The sequence below is a fragment of the Lagenorhynchus albirostris genome, chromosome 3, assembly GCF_949774975.1.
Source record: "Lagenorhynchus albirostris chromosome 3, mLagAlb1.1, whole genome shotgun sequence".
NCBI lineage: Eukaryota > Metazoa > Chordata > Mammalia > Artiodactyla > Delphinidae > Lagenorhynchus > Lagenorhynchus albirostris.
The window spans coordinates 153,927,338-153,942,504 of NC_083097.1; the positions used below are offsets into that span (position 1 = coordinate 153,927,338).

The window sequence follows — 15,167 nt, forward strand, 5'->3', positions numbered from 1 at the left end:
TTCATTGATGTGGCCTCAGATCACATTTATGTTTTTGGAAATGACTAAACAAAAATTCTGTGGCTTCTTGCCACAGAATTGCATTTTCACAGATCTTGTTCTTATACATTTGCATTTGGAGGACATTTGGTCATCCTGAACAATTTTGTTTCTCCTCCAAATTCTCCTAGTGGCCTCTGATACAAGAAACCATCCCAGGCCCTGGGATTGCCATGATCCGCCAGCTTAAAACCTGTCACCAGCTTGATGATTAGAGTCGTTCATCTCCATGGGGAGAAAACAGCAAGACTTGCTGTGCCTTTTCAGTCTGGTCTCTTGCAGGAACATTGGTGGAATCAGGGCCCCACCATAGTTTGTGGAAGTTGCTTCCAGCTTACGGGATAATAGAACCAGTTGCTGTTCTTGAAATTCGAAGTGACTCTGTGATTGTATTGGATGCATATGTGGTCGGGTTTGGGGAGCAGGCTGAGATATGCATGCTTGTGCAACCCACCAGGCCTTCCCAGCCTCCTCCCCGCAGAGCACAGATTATGCGCAGACCCAGGCCACACTGTTGGCCATGTCCTGTCCAGCTGACCCTTCCTGTTCAGGCTGTCAGCACTTCAGCAATGCTGGGTCCCGGGGAGCCTGGTGCAGGGGTGCAGAACTCAGCAAGGCATGTCCTCAAGTCCCAGGGCAGGTGAGCCTGTCCCCCGGGAGCCAGGAAGCTGGAAAACCAGGGCAGCAGGGGTACTCTCGCTTCACTGAGCACCCACCGCATGAGGGCCACTTGACCACCATCTCCCAATTTAATTCTGACAACTATTCCATGGGGTAGACTTCAGCATTGCCACTTTCTGCATTAGAAGACTGATTCTCAAAGAGGAGCCCTCACTAGCCAAGTCACTCAGCAAGTAGGCGGCAGAGCCAGGAATCAGACTCTAAGTCTCCCAGTCTTTTCTACCTTCCGTCCTCGGGGCACAGGTACCATGTGGCAGTCACAGGGGTACTGGTTTCTGGCCCAGGAGTTGGACTGTGGGTGGGGGTGCCTAGAGGAGGCTGCAGCCTTTGGACTGAGGTGTCAGTCACAGCACTGGTGCTCTACACTCTTTTCCTTCTACCCTGAGAGCAGAGTGAACAGACTGGGACTTTGTGCTCCTGCTCTCTGCACCCCTTCTAGCTCTGGGGTGCTGGGACGCTGTGTATTTAGGTCTGGGGCTATAGGTGGGAGACTGACAGAGCTGTGCACTTAGTTTCACTGCATTCTCCTCTAACTTCCAGGGAGTTATGGACCATGGGCTAGACCCACAGAAGCTCCTTCATGAATGGATGGAAGGTTGGAGGACGGATGGACGGATGGATGGATGGATGGAAGAATGGATGGAAGGAAGGATAGATAGATGGATGGAAGTGTGCAAGGAAGGGAGGAAGGAAAGATAGAAGAATGGAAGGCTGGAGGTTGGAAGGAAGAAAAAAGGGAGGGAGCGTGAGAGGGAAGGAAAGAGGGAGGAAATGAAGTAGGGAAGGAGGGAAAGAAGCTTGCAGATGCTCTCGCAGTCTCCCAGTGCCCCCAGCTGAATCTTTGAGGCCAGGAGGTCACTTTGTGTTTTCTTCCTGCCTATGGCTGGCTCCTGTCTGCCCCTCACTCTCCCCTAGTCTCTGTGACAAAGCACCCTCCACACAGGCTTCTCTGGGCGCCCTCCAGGTTGAGCTGGGTTCTGATGGAAATGCTCAGGTCCAGAAAACAATGGCCCAGGTTTACAGTCATGTGGACAGACAGAAGTGGTGAAAAATTCTCACACATGGGAAATGCTGCCACCCGGAGGACTACTTCAATGGCCCTGCCACCAGGAAACCTGCACCAGGCCCATGAGGAGCCGTCTCTGTCCCCAGAGTCCCACAGCCCTTAATCCCCACCCCTGCCCGTCTCAGTGGGTCTCCCCATTCCAACTCAATTCAGCCATCATGCACAAGAACTGGACCAGGGACTCAGCACCAGTGTGGATGGTGGGAGATGGATAGAGACCACCCTCCCTCTTGGCACAGTGAGGAAGAAGACAGGACAGGGGCTCTGGAGCAGAGTCCTAGTCCTGCATCCACTACTTACTGTTGTGTGAGCTTCTATGAGTTACTTAACCTGTCTGAGTCTCAGCTTCCTCATCTGTGAGGTGGGGTCATAAAAGCCCTATTTCACAGGACAGTGATGAGGATGAAACATGATCTCATGTGTATATACCTCAGCACAGTGAAGCACTCAGGCCCACCACCGATGCCCCAGTGACAAGGGCGTAAGTGGAGACACTCTTTGAGAGCACAGCAAGGAACTAAAGCCAGCGTGGGGGAAGCCAAGATGAGGCTTCCTTGTTTTGTAGGTTGTTCCCTTGACTGTCTCCCACTATACTGGGATCAGGAATGAATGTGTGTGACACACTCTCACTGTCCCCCAAGCCCCGGCACCTAGCATAGAGAAGACATGAGCAAATGTTTGTGGAAGTGACATAAATCTAGGGTGACCAGTTCATCCCAGTTTGCCTAGGACTGCCCCAGGTTTAGCATCACAAGTCCTGCATCCCAGGAAACCCCTCAGTTGTGGACAAACCCTGCTAAACCTGGCTCTGGTCCTGGCCCTGGTGATCACTAGCTGGATGACCTTGTGCCAGGCCCTGCCACACTATGGACCTTGGTTTCCCCATCTGCCCTGCCCAGCTGAGCCATCCATGCTTCTATGCTGTGCCAAGTGGTCAGTGCCCAGGTCCTCACATCAAAGCCCTTGTCAGTTTGGTTGGGGAATGACCTAGGCAGTCCCTGAGCCAGAAGTGTCAGGGCCTGTTGCCCGGGCCTAAGGGTGATGGGCTGGAAGCCAGCACTAGCTGGCCTGGCCACATGTGCCCAGCTCTGGAGCCTAAGGGCAGAGCAGATGTGTTAGTTTCCTGGGCTGACATAACAAAGCACATAAACTAGGTAGCTTAGAACAGCAGAAATGTATTCTCTTACAGTTCTGGAGGCCAGAGGCCAAAATCAAGGTTGGAAGGGCCATGCTCCCTCCAAAGGCTCTAGGGGAGGATTCTTCTTTGCCTCTTTCAGTTTCTGAGGGCCATAGGCACTCCTTGGCTAGTGGCCGCATCATTCCCATCGCTGTCTCTGTTGCCACATGACTACCTTCCCAGTGTGTGTCCAAATTTCCCTCTTTTTATAAAAATACCAGCCCACCTAATCCATGTGACCTCATCTCCATTTGATTCCATCCATAGCAAAGACTCTATCTCCAAATAAGTTCCCATTCATAGGCACTGGGGGGTTTAGGACATGAACATAACTTTTTTTTCTTTCTATTTTTGGCTGCATTGAGTCTTCGTTGCTGCGCACGGGCTTCCTCTAGTTGTAGCAAGTGGGGGCTACTCTTCGTTGTGGTGCGCAGGCTTCTCTTGTGGTGGAGCATGGGCTCTAGGCCCGTGGGCTTCAGTAGTTGTAGCAGTTGGCTTCAGTAGGCTTCAGCAGACTCTAGAGCATAGGCTCAGTAGTTTTGGCACAAGGGCTTAGTTGCTCCGTGTCATGTGGGATCTTCCCGGACCAGGGATCGAACCTGTGTCCCCTGCATTGGCAGGCAGATTCTTAACCACTGCACCACCAGGGAAATCCTTGAACATAACTTTTTGAGGGACACAGTTCAACCCACAACACAAGGTAGACCCAGCTGGTTCCCCAAGAGTAGTCTGAGCTGTCACCAGTTGGACTCCTTTCTCTAGGGGTTAGCAGGGGTTAGCAGGTATGGAACAAGGAGGGAGAAACAAGACATCTGACAGTGAAACACAGAGACCCCATCCTTCTCAGGCTGAGCACATAAGCCTGTCCCTTCAGGAACCAGAGTAGGGATGCTTTCAGCCTTACCATAGTGCAGCAGCATCAGATCTTTAGCATCAAGAAAGACATAGAATGGCAAATTGTTAAATGTATATTTTTAAAAGAGGCCACAGAATTTCACAGCAGATAATTCACATTCCATTAGCATATTTTTTGATTCATAAAACCAAAACTTTAAAAAAATATTTTTCTATTTCAGTATATTTATTCTTTTCTAAAATTTTTATTTTATATTTAAGTGTGCTCGGCACATTCCATTCCTCCTGGGGCACATGAGTCAGGAGACCTAAGTCTGCCTGGACTGTGGGGAGAAGCTCCCACTGGCCTTTCCCAACAGATGATGGGAGAAATGTTCAAAGGCCACTGAAACTATGCATCTTTCACCCAGCCCCAACAGGAAGGGGAATGGCATTGTATACAGTAGGAGCTCAATCAGCACTGCACTGGGGTCTGGTGGGACTTGGAAAGAAATGGTCTGGCCCTAGTTTGTGCCTCCTTTCTTTGTGGTTTCCACATTGCTCCCCATGGTACGTACTACGTAGCCTATGGCCCATGAAGCCCTGAGGCTGGCCAGCCTTGCCCAGGTGGGAAGTCTCTCCCACCTTCTGCATCCTGGTGTTGTATCTGAGGTCCCTGGGGCAGGTGGCTGCTGGCAAGGCTGCCTCTCTCCTATGCAGCCACTGTGGGGAGGCCAACTGAGGGCTGATCTGCACCCTCTCCCTTCCAGATCGTCATCCCCTTCTTCAGCCTGCTCATCAAAGACATCTACTTCCTAAACGAAGGCTGTGCCAACCGCCTCCCCAATGGACACATCAACTTTGAGGTAGGGTCCAGGGGCCTTGGAGGGCCTGCCACCTAGTTAAGCAGGCTGATAAAAGCTCCCAGAGCAGGAGTTCTGGCCCTGAATGGTTGGATTAAAGGAGGACTCCGAGGCAGAGTGCAGCAGTTTGCAGCCAACATCAGAGTGGGATTATTGGGGTCTCCCCACATCTTCCATAGGAAGAGACTGAGGCTCATGAAGGCATTGACCCCCACTCTGTGCAGGCCTCATGTCTAGCACAGGTGAAGTAGCATCATTTTCAGTCCTTAAGGAGCCCCAGGCTGGCAAGAAAGACAGCCCTGCAGACCCACAGTGACAATTGACATGGTGCTGTGACAGGAGCTGCACAGAGGCACAGTTCACGGTCAGGAGAGGCCTTCCAAAGGAGCCCTTAGCAACAGGAGGAAGTGTCAGGCAGAGTGGGAAGGAGAGAAAGACTTCCTCTCCCTCTGCAGACACTCATCACTGTCAGCTCAAATGTTCCCTCTTCCAGGAAGTTCCCCTTGACCTCACAGGAGGAGAGAGGCCCCTTCTATAGCGGGCTATTATCCCTCAGTCACAGCACCCAAGTCCCCAAGCTCTTTAGAAGCAAGGCCAGGCTGATCCACTCCATGTCTCGACCCCACATACAAGCTTACCCAGCATGTACGTCTCGAAGTGGCTGGTGGGCTAGGCATGGGGAGGGGGAGGAATGGGACCCAGGAGCCCCAAGGGCACAGGATGGTGACAGCAGATGGTCACTGAGTCAGACAGAGCATGCCATGAGCAGTGGTACCCCCCAATCCACAGGAAAGAAGGGGCTTTTCTCCTGTGAGAGGGCCAGCCCTACCCTACTGCTTGCCCCACTCAGCCTCCAACTCCAAGGGGCACCAGTCCTGGGCCAGCCCCTCACTCTGTTCAAGTCTCAGTCTCTCCTTCTGTGAAACAGGGCTGCCACCATGACCACACAGAGTGGCTAGGAGGAGTGGACATGCCACATGGCCCGCCAAAGGCTCTGCACGTGTCTCCTGCTGACAGGGCCCACAATGAATCCCTGGGCCCTTTGGCCTGGAGCTGCCTCTGCTGTGGGGCTTCACATGGACACCCCAGCAGACCTTCACATGCTGCCCACAGGTCTGGTTACCCGTAGGGTCCGGCATAGCTGGAGGAAGCCCAGTCCAGCAGGATGCCTGGGCTCTGCATCCCAGGGGGCAGTCCAGGCTGGAGGCGACATGGAAGAGGCTGGGCTTGGGAGAGACTGCAGGGGCCAAGGGGGCCTGGGAGCTCACTCTCCAGTTGGTCCCAACGTACACTCTGTCTCTTGCCTTTCTTGAATTGGTCCTCAGAATCAAGGCCTGGGCGGAAGGATGGGTGGGGGAGCAGTGAGGGGCAAGAAGACAGGTACTCATATGGCCCCAGATCCTGGGGCATGGGCAGTGGGGACTGGGGGCAGACACCAAGGCTGATCAAAGAATGCCACAGAGTGGGGTTCTCACCCAGTCACAGCTTTGTATTTAAAATCCTGCTTTAAGTTAGCAGTTTTTAAAATCTTAAATAAGTGTACTTAAATTTTACTCAATTAAAATTCTACTTAAATGAATTAAATTTTACTTAAATACATTTATTTAAATGTATTTGCCTCATTCTCTATGTAAACAAAGTTGCTGTAAGTAGGGATATATCTCTTGCCATTAGTTGAGATAACCACAAAAATAAACAGAATGAAACTAAAGTAATAGTCACCTCTAGCTAAATGTACTGCCTGCTGATGGCATAGCCCAAGGCTGCTCTCTCGCCATGACAAGGGGGACAGGTGAACCCTAGGTGCTAGGCATAGCAAATTCTTCAGAGAGAATGAAGAAATGTGACAAACGTCCAGATTTCCTGATGGGTGATTCCATCATTTTTCTGCCCCGTGTCCCACCTTGCCCACCCTAGAGGCAGGCCTCACTGGGGATGATGAGAGACACTGGGCCAGGGCCGGCCCCACTGTCACAGGTGACCTCCAGGCACTCAGGGTGCATCGTTTTGTGTCTCTGTGTCCCTGGCAGAAATTTCTGGAGCTGGCCAAGCAAGTAGGAGAGTTCATCACATGGAAACAAGTGGAGTGTCCCTTCGAGCAAGACCCCAGCATCACCCACTACCTGCACACTGCTCCCATCTTCAGCGAGGATGGTAAGGTGGCCCCATGGCCTCCCTGACCCCCAGCCACAGAACTCGTGGGTGGTGTCTTGGTCACATCACTATTCAGGGCCCCTGCTCTGAGCAGGGATGCACCACGCCCATGTGTGCTAGGTCTGCAACGAAGCAGGGAAGTCTGCATCCCCCAACTGAATAGTTGCTATCCCCAGAGCACAGGACAGGGCCCGAGGAGCTGCAGGTTGGGCCCCCAAGGCCAGGCTTCCCCCAGGCACAGTTTGGATGCCATTGGACATCGTAAATCTGAACGATGTCTGACCCTAATTTCCTCATCAGGAAAGTGGGCATGATGATAAAAACAGCCCTTCCAGGGCTCATGTGGGGGTGGCAAAGTACTAGGCTGACCATGGGTCTTTCCACAACTGGTGTGTGCATGCGCATGTTTGCGTGTGTGAGTGTGTACCTGTGTATGTGTGTGAGTGTGTAATACACACCAGCATGAAACGAGGCATCCTTTCTCCAGAGCACTGTTGATGTCTGTCCCCTTAAATAGTCAGTATTTCCATCCGATCATTTGTCAGACACAACAGATTTGCTTATGAATTTGCTAAATGAGCATACACCTGGAGCTCCCTCCTCCAGAAGAGAAAGTGCTGGAGAAGCAAACAGTCATCTGGCTGAGTTGATGGGTCCTGTGGGGAGCAGAGTGGCCCCATGGTTAGCTGCTCTCTGGATGCAGGATGCCCTGGTACCACCCTGGGAGAACCCTGCTCAGCACACAGGAGGCCTAGCTCCTTGTCATGGCAGGCATTTTACACAGGGACCCACACCCATGCCCAGGAAAACATTTTCTGCCAAAAATAAAAAATTAGGAGGAAGGACTTTTTAATGACTTGCTTCTGAATCGTTAATACTTTCAATTTTGCCATTTTATTTTTTATATTTTGGAGCCAGTAATTTTGGGGGGTCTCATCCATATCTGGAGTCTCCCCTACTCCACATACATGAGAAGCTCAGCAGTCTGATGGATAAACCAGCCTGGCTGCTCCCACCCCAGAAGCTGTGTTACCCTGGGCAGCTTTCTCACCCTCTCTAAGCCTCACCTACTGCATCTCTAAAGGGTAGGTAATGAGGTAATGAGAGAAACTACTTCCCAGGGCCATGGTGAGAATTAATTGACGTGACACAAGCAAAGCCCACAGGACTGCACTCAATCAATACTAGTTGTATTAGTTTCTACTGGTGCTGAGGCAAATCACCACAAATTTAGTGCCTCAGAACAACATAAATTTAGCCTCTTATGATTACAGAAGTTAGCAAGTCTGAAATCAGTTACACTGGGCTAAAATAGAGGTGTTGGCAGAGCTGGTTATTTCTGGAGGCTCTGGTGGGAGAATCCATTTCTTGGCCTTTTATGACTTCTAATGGCTGCCTGAATTCCTTGGCTTGTAGCCCCTTCTTCCATCTTCAAAGTACATTACTCCAGCCTCTGCTTCCATCATCATATTGCCTTCTGTAGTCATCTCCCCCTTTCTCTCTTATAAGGACACCTGTGATTGCATTTAGGGCCCACCCAGATAATCTCCTCATCTCCAGATCCTTAATTAAATCACATCTGCGAAGTCCCAAAAGGGCATATTCAGGGGATTAGGACCTAAATATCTCTGGGACCCAGTATTCAACCTACTACACTAGTTATTATGATGACTGTTGTCATTACCCAGTGGAACTTGGGCAATAAAATGTGTCAAAGGCACATTAGGAGAGAGGTCGGGAGAGTCTAGAGGCAGGAAGGGCAGAGGTGGTGTGGGGGCATTTCATTCACTCCTTCAGTCAACAATACTTCTAGAGAGTCTGCTGTGTGCCAGTCAGACAGACAGCTATGAACTTGCAAATAAAATCCCGGCCCTTCTGGAATACCCTTAGAGAGAAGCACCTTCCCTTTTGATCTTCTCTTCTTCCTATCCTTCCCTCTACCTCCCCAAAAGAGCTGAGAAATTCAAGAGAAGGGTCTTAAGATGTATTGGGCCCCAACTGGGATGGTAAAAGCCTCTGACAAAAGCCTGGCCCTGCCCTCAGCTCCATCAGACCTCCCCTGACAGGGCATGCTGGCAATCCAGTCAGTCTCAGGCTCCCTGAAACAAGTGAAAATATAGAAAATCTCAGCAGAGAAACAGGAGATATAAGGAAGAACCAAATGGAAATTTTAGAACTGAAAAGTGCTATAACTAAAATAAAAAACTGAACGGATGGGTTCAACAGCATAATGGAGAGGACAGAGGAAAGAATCAGTGAGCTGGAAGATAAAACAATAGAAATTTTACAATCTGAACAACAGAGAAAAATATAGACTGTACCAGAGCCCCAGGGACCAGTGGGACTATAACAAAAGATCTAACACTCATGTCATCAGAGTCTGGGAAGGAGAGGACAAATTGGGTATGGTTGAAGAGTACTTGAAGAAGTAATGCCTGGAAATTTCCCAAATGTGGAAAAGACATAAACCTACAGATTCAAGGAACTGAGTGAATCCCAAACAGGATAAACCCAAAGAAACCCATACCAAGACTCATCATAGTCAAACTTCTGGCAACTAAAGAAAAAGAAACAAATCTTGAAAGCACTGAGAGAGAAATGATACTTTACCTATAGGAGAAAAACAATTCAAATGACATCAGGTTCCCCATCAGAAACCATAGCCAGAGGCAGTGGCACATTTTTCAAGTGCTGAAAGAAAACAACTGCCAACCCATAATTCTATATCCAGTGAAAATATCCTTTAGGAATTTACTGTAGATAAGTCAAAATGGAATTCTAAAAACTGTTCAGGTAACCCACAGAAAGAGAAGAAAAACAAAACACAGAACAAATAGAAAATAATAAATAAATAGGCAGACTTAAGCTCTAACATATCAATACTTATATTGAATGTAAGTGGTCCAAATACAACAAGTAAAAGACAGAGGCTGGCAGAATAAATTAAAAATATGACCCAACTATATGCTGCCTACATGAAACTCATTTCAAATATAATGATGTAGACAGGTTAAAAAGTAAAAGGATGGGGACACATTAATCAAAAGAAAGCAGAAATGGCAATAATAATATCAGATAAAGTATACTTCAGAGGAAAGAAAATTTCCAGAGGCAGAGAGGGACATTATGTAATGACAAAATTGTCAGTCTCCCAAGAAGATATAGCAATCCTAAATGTGTATCTACCAAACAACAGAGTTGCAATATTTATGAAGCAAAACCCAATAGAACTGAAAGAAGAAATAAATAGATCCACAATTATAGTTTGGAGATTTCAACACCCTCTCTTAACAATTAATATAACAACTAGACAGAAAATCAGCAAAGACATAGCAGAACTCACCAATACCATCAAACAATAGGATCTAATAGACATTTATAGAACATTCCATACAACTACAACAGAATACACATTTTTTTCATTTGCCCATGAACATATACCAAGATAGACCATATCCTAAGTGCAACAAAATTAAAGTAATTGAAATCATACAGCATGTGTTCACAGCATGTGATCACAGTGGAATCAAGCTAGAAATCAATAACATAAGATAACTGGAAAATGTCCAAACACTTATAATCTAAACAAAAATAATCCATGAGTTAAGAAGTCTCAAGGAAATTTTTTTTAAAATTGAACTAAATGAAAATGCTATCAAAATTTGCAGGGTGCAGCTAAAGCAGGGATGAGATGGAATTTTACAGCATATAACGCATACATTAGAAAAAAAAGGAAACACCTCAAATCAATCATCTAAGTTCCCACCCCCAGAACCTAGAAAAAGAGGAGCAAAATAAACCAAAAGTCAGCAGAAGGAAGGAAATAAGAGCACAAGAGAACAGAAATCAATGAAACAGAAAACAGAACAATTTTTAAAAGTTAATTGAAGAGCTGGTTCTTTGAAAAGCACAATAAAATTTCCATCCTCTAGCAAAGAACTTCTTGACAAAGAAAAAGAGAGAGAAGACAGAAACTACTAGTATCGGGAATGAAATAGGGTATCACTACAGACTCTGCCAACATCAAAAGACTTGTAAGAAAATACTATGAACAACTCTATGCATGTAAATTTAACAATTTAGATGAAATGGACCAATTCTTCAAAAAACACAAACTGCCACAACTCAACATAAAATAGATAATTTGAATAACCCTATAGCTAATAGGGAAATTGAAATTTTCATTTAAAAACATGCCAAAATGAAATGTCTGAGCCCAGATAGTTACACTAGAGAATTCTACCAAATATTTAATGAAGTAACACCAACTCTGCACAATCTCCTTCAGAAAAAAGAAGAGGAGGGAACGTCCCAGTTTATTTTATGAAGCTAGTATTATCATGATATGAAAACTGGACAAAGACAGTACAGATAATACACTCTACCCAGATTAATCCCTCATGAATATAGATGCAAAAAATCCCTAAGAAAATATTAGCAAGTATAATTCAGCAAAATATAAAGATAATCATATATCATGACCGAGTGGCCTTATTCCAGAAATGCAAGGCTATTCAATATTTGAAAATCAGCCAATATAATCCACCATATTAACAGGCCAAAGAACAAAAAAAAACTAGATTGTGTCAATCAGTGGAGAAAAAGCATTTGACAAATTTCAACACCCGTGCATGGTAAAAACTCTCAGAAAAATAAGAATAGAAGGGAATTTACCAACTTGATAAATTGCATCTACAAAAACCCTTCAGCTAACATCATATTTAATGGTGAAAGATGGAATGCTTTCCCACTAAGATTGGTAACAACTCAAGGATGTCTACTCTCACAACTCCTATTCAACATTGGTGGAAGACCTAGTCAGTGCAATAAGGCAAGAAAAGGAATAAAAGACATACATATCAGAAAGGAATTAACACTGCCCCTATTTGCAGAAGATGTAAAAAATCCCAAGGGATCCATAAAAACTCCTAGAACAAAATGAGTTCAGCAGGCATCACAGAATACAAAATAAACAAGCAAAAATCATTTTATTTCCATGTACTCACAATTAATATGAGTTCACTGAAATTAAATATACAATACCATTTACAATCAATCAAAAAAGAAATGCTTAGGTATAAATCTAACACAACATGTATAGAATTTGTATGCTTAAAAACTACACAATGCTGATGAAAGAAATCAAAGAAGATCTAAATAAATGGAGAGACACGAATTCATAAATTGGAAGACTCCAACATAGCAAAGATATCAGTTCTCCTTTCCAAATTTCAGGACAGATTTAATGCAATTCTTATCAAAATTCCAGGAAGATTTTTTATAGATACAGACAAGATTATTCTAAAGTTTATATGAAAATGCAAAGGGACAAAAATAGCTGAAACAATTTTGAAAAAGAAGAATGAAACAGGAGGAATCACTCTACCCAATATTAAGGCCAATATAGCTTGAATAGCTACAGTATTCAAGACAGTGTGGTGTTTGCAGGACAGACACATAGATCAATGTAACAGAATAGAGGACCCATAAAAAGACCCACAGTGATTCTTGACAAAGGTGCAAAAGCAATTCAGTGGAGGAAAGATAGTCTTTGCAACAAATGGTGCAGGTGCATTTGGACATCCATAGGGCAAAAAATGAACTTCAACCTAAGTCTTACACTTTATGCAAAAATTAAATCAAAATGGATCACAGGCTTGAATGTAAAATGTAAAACTATAAAACTTTTAGAAAAAAAAAGCAAGAGAAAATCTTCAGGATGTAGAACCTGACAAAGAGTTTCTTATAAAACTAAATGTGCAACTACTATGTGACTCAGCAATTACACTCTTGGGCATATATTTATTCCAGAGAAATGAATTTACAAGTTTGCACAAAAACTCATACACCAATGTTTACAGAAGCTTAATTTGTCACAGCCAAACACTGGAAACCATACAGATGTCCTTCAGTGGGTGAATGGTTAAACAAAGTATGGTATGGAATACTATTCAGCAACAAAATGGAATGAACCACACTGATACACACTACAGCATGGATGAATTTCTAGAGAATTACAGTGTGAAAAGAGTCAATCCCAAAAGGTTACATACTGTGTGATTCCATTTATATCACATTCTTGAAATGACAAAATATAGATTAGTAGTGGCCAGGGGTTAAGAGAGGTGTGGGGATGGGAGGGAAGTGTGTGTGGCTATAAAAGGGTAGCATGAGGGATCCTTGTGGTGATGGAATGTTCTATATCTTGACTGTGTCGGCGCCAAAATCCTGGTGATGATCCTGTCCTATAGTCTAGCAAGTGGTTACCATTGGGGGAAACTGGGTAAAAGATACACGGATCTCCCTGTATTATTTCTTACAATTGCTTGTGAATCTACAGTTACCTCCCAACAACAATTTAATTTAAAAACAAAAAGCAGGTGAGACTCTGGGTGTAGAAGAGGTTATTGTCATGGCTCATAAATGCATAATATCACTTCATTTTCTGACTAGGTCTTTATTTGGCTTCTTATGAAAGCGAGAGTCCAGAGAACCAAACAGAAAAAGAGAGGTGGAAATCTCTAAGGTGAGTCTCTGTGCCAAGACAAGTGTGGGAGGCAGGTGGAGGGAGCAGGTGGGGCGCTTGGGGCCAAGACAGAGTGGAGGGACTTCATCTACACTCGGTTGTCAGCCTCCTGGGAGCCCCTCCGTGGGGAGGGGGCAGGTCAGACCAGGGTCTTAGAGGTGGAGGAGGAACTTAAGCGCTGGGGTAGGGAGAAGAGGCTGGAACCACGATCCCCCACGACTGGAGGCTGCCCCGTGGGCAGTTGAGATGTGTGCCCCAGGGCCTGGAACCCCAGTCCATACTCTTATGCCAGAGAGACACACACCACCTCCTGCTTGTTCGGCCTGTTAACACAGCTGAGCGGAGGTTGGAAATGATGCGCAGTGGCGGGCTCCAAGGACTGAGCCAAGAGGATTGCACGTGCCCCTGTGGGGTGGGGGGCTGGACGGGAGTATAACCACGGGCCGGGCCAGCAGGCTCTCACCACCCTCGCTCGGCATGTTTAAATCTGCAGGTCTTCTATTCTGGGGAAGACGTGAAAAGCACTGAGCTGGAGGAGGAGGAGAGGGGGGAGGAGGAGAGGAAGCCAGCAGAAGCCTTCTGCCGCCCTGCCCCAGCCAGCCCAGTGGGAGGAGGAGGCATTGGTGCCTCGCTGCTTTGCAAACCGTGACCCTGTGGCCTGGTGCCCATCACAGTGACCACACAGCACAGGAGACCTTTCTCCACCTTTTGTGGAGCCTCAGCCCTGGAAGGGCCCAGAGCCTCCAAACACAGGGGTGGCACGTGCCTCAGGGGCCCTACCTTCAGGACAGTGATGCTCACATTGTTGGTCAGTCTGTCTGTCCTCGGCGATGACCCAAGGTGTTGGGTGACTGCAGTGTTGCTCTCAGTGGGTGACTCGTGCCATGGAGACAGACACCCGGTCCATCTCCAGATGGCCTGGGAGCCTCTGTATCTCCAGCAAACATCACCATGACGTGAGAAGGGCCAGAGCCCACCAGTGGCCTCTGCCATTCTACTGATGGACCTGACCCTGCCCCTTGAGATGGGCTGGTTTCTGCAGCCCTGTGCACCCCCTTTCTGCATCCTGCTGGTATCGGGATAGCTTTCTGGTGACCACTATAATGCTGGTCAGCAGGACAAATTTGAGTCACAGACTTGACAGTGTGTACAGTACATTGTAAATTTTAGAGTTGGTATAAACACATTGGTATACCCTGCGTATCCACATCCACTTCATGTCTCTCACCTGTGGGCTTCTGCCAGGATGCAGGGCAGTTTCCCAGCTCAGGCCCAGGAATGCTGTGACCACAGCTCAGGAGGGGGACTTGGTGGCTATTTCTACTCCATAAACCCCATGTCCTGCTCAAATGAGCTGGTGTGCAGTAGATGCTAGGTAAGGTCCGGTGAATGGATACTGACAGCCTTGTGTGAGGCCAGACACCTCTCTTGTTTGGGCAAGGAGTGATGAATCCAGGGAGGACCCTCAGCCCACCATGAAGCTCCTCCCCTGGGGCTCTCACCCAGCCCTTCACACACTGAGCCAAGTTTCTGGACCAGGAAGTGGAGGGGCTGTGGAGCTGCTGAGTCCCCACCTGGCAAGTGACCACGTCACCCAGCCAAGAAGTCAGGGAGCGTGATGTACACCCCCATTCCTGGTCAGGGCCCGAGGGCAGAGTGATGTGTTGAAGGTGCACTGATGCATCCTGGCCAGCTCCTGACCATGTCAGGACTCTCAGAGTCTAGGCCCCCTTCAGCTAGGACCTGACACCTCTGTCCTGGCAGTGTGGCCTTGGGTCCCACCTGAGGGACAGGCAGAGCCAGAGCAACCAGCACCCCAGGTGCCTC

At 47.1% G+C, this 15,167-nt stretch overlaps 1 protein-coding gene across 1 annotated transcript in view; it reads left to right on the forward strand.

Moving 5' to 3' along the window:
- Nucleotides 1–14,534, forward strand: part of RASGEF1C (RasGEF domain family member 1C) — a 97,454-nt gene extending 82,920 nt beyond the window's left edge. The window contains exons 11-14 of the mRNA XM_060146588.1: nt 4,568–4,663; nt 6,691–6,814; nt 13,268–13,340; nt 13,834–14,534. Of these exons, the coding sequence (XP_060002571.1) occupies nt 4,568–4,663; nt 6,691–6,814; nt 13,268–13,340; nt 13,834–13,858 (318 nt within the window). The 3' untranslated portion in view covers nt 13,859–14,534. The remainder of the gene's footprint in view (nt 1–4,567; nt 4,664–6,690; nt 6,815–13,267; nt 13,341–13,833) is intronic.
- Nucleotides 14,535–15,167: the final 633 nt, after the last annotated feature.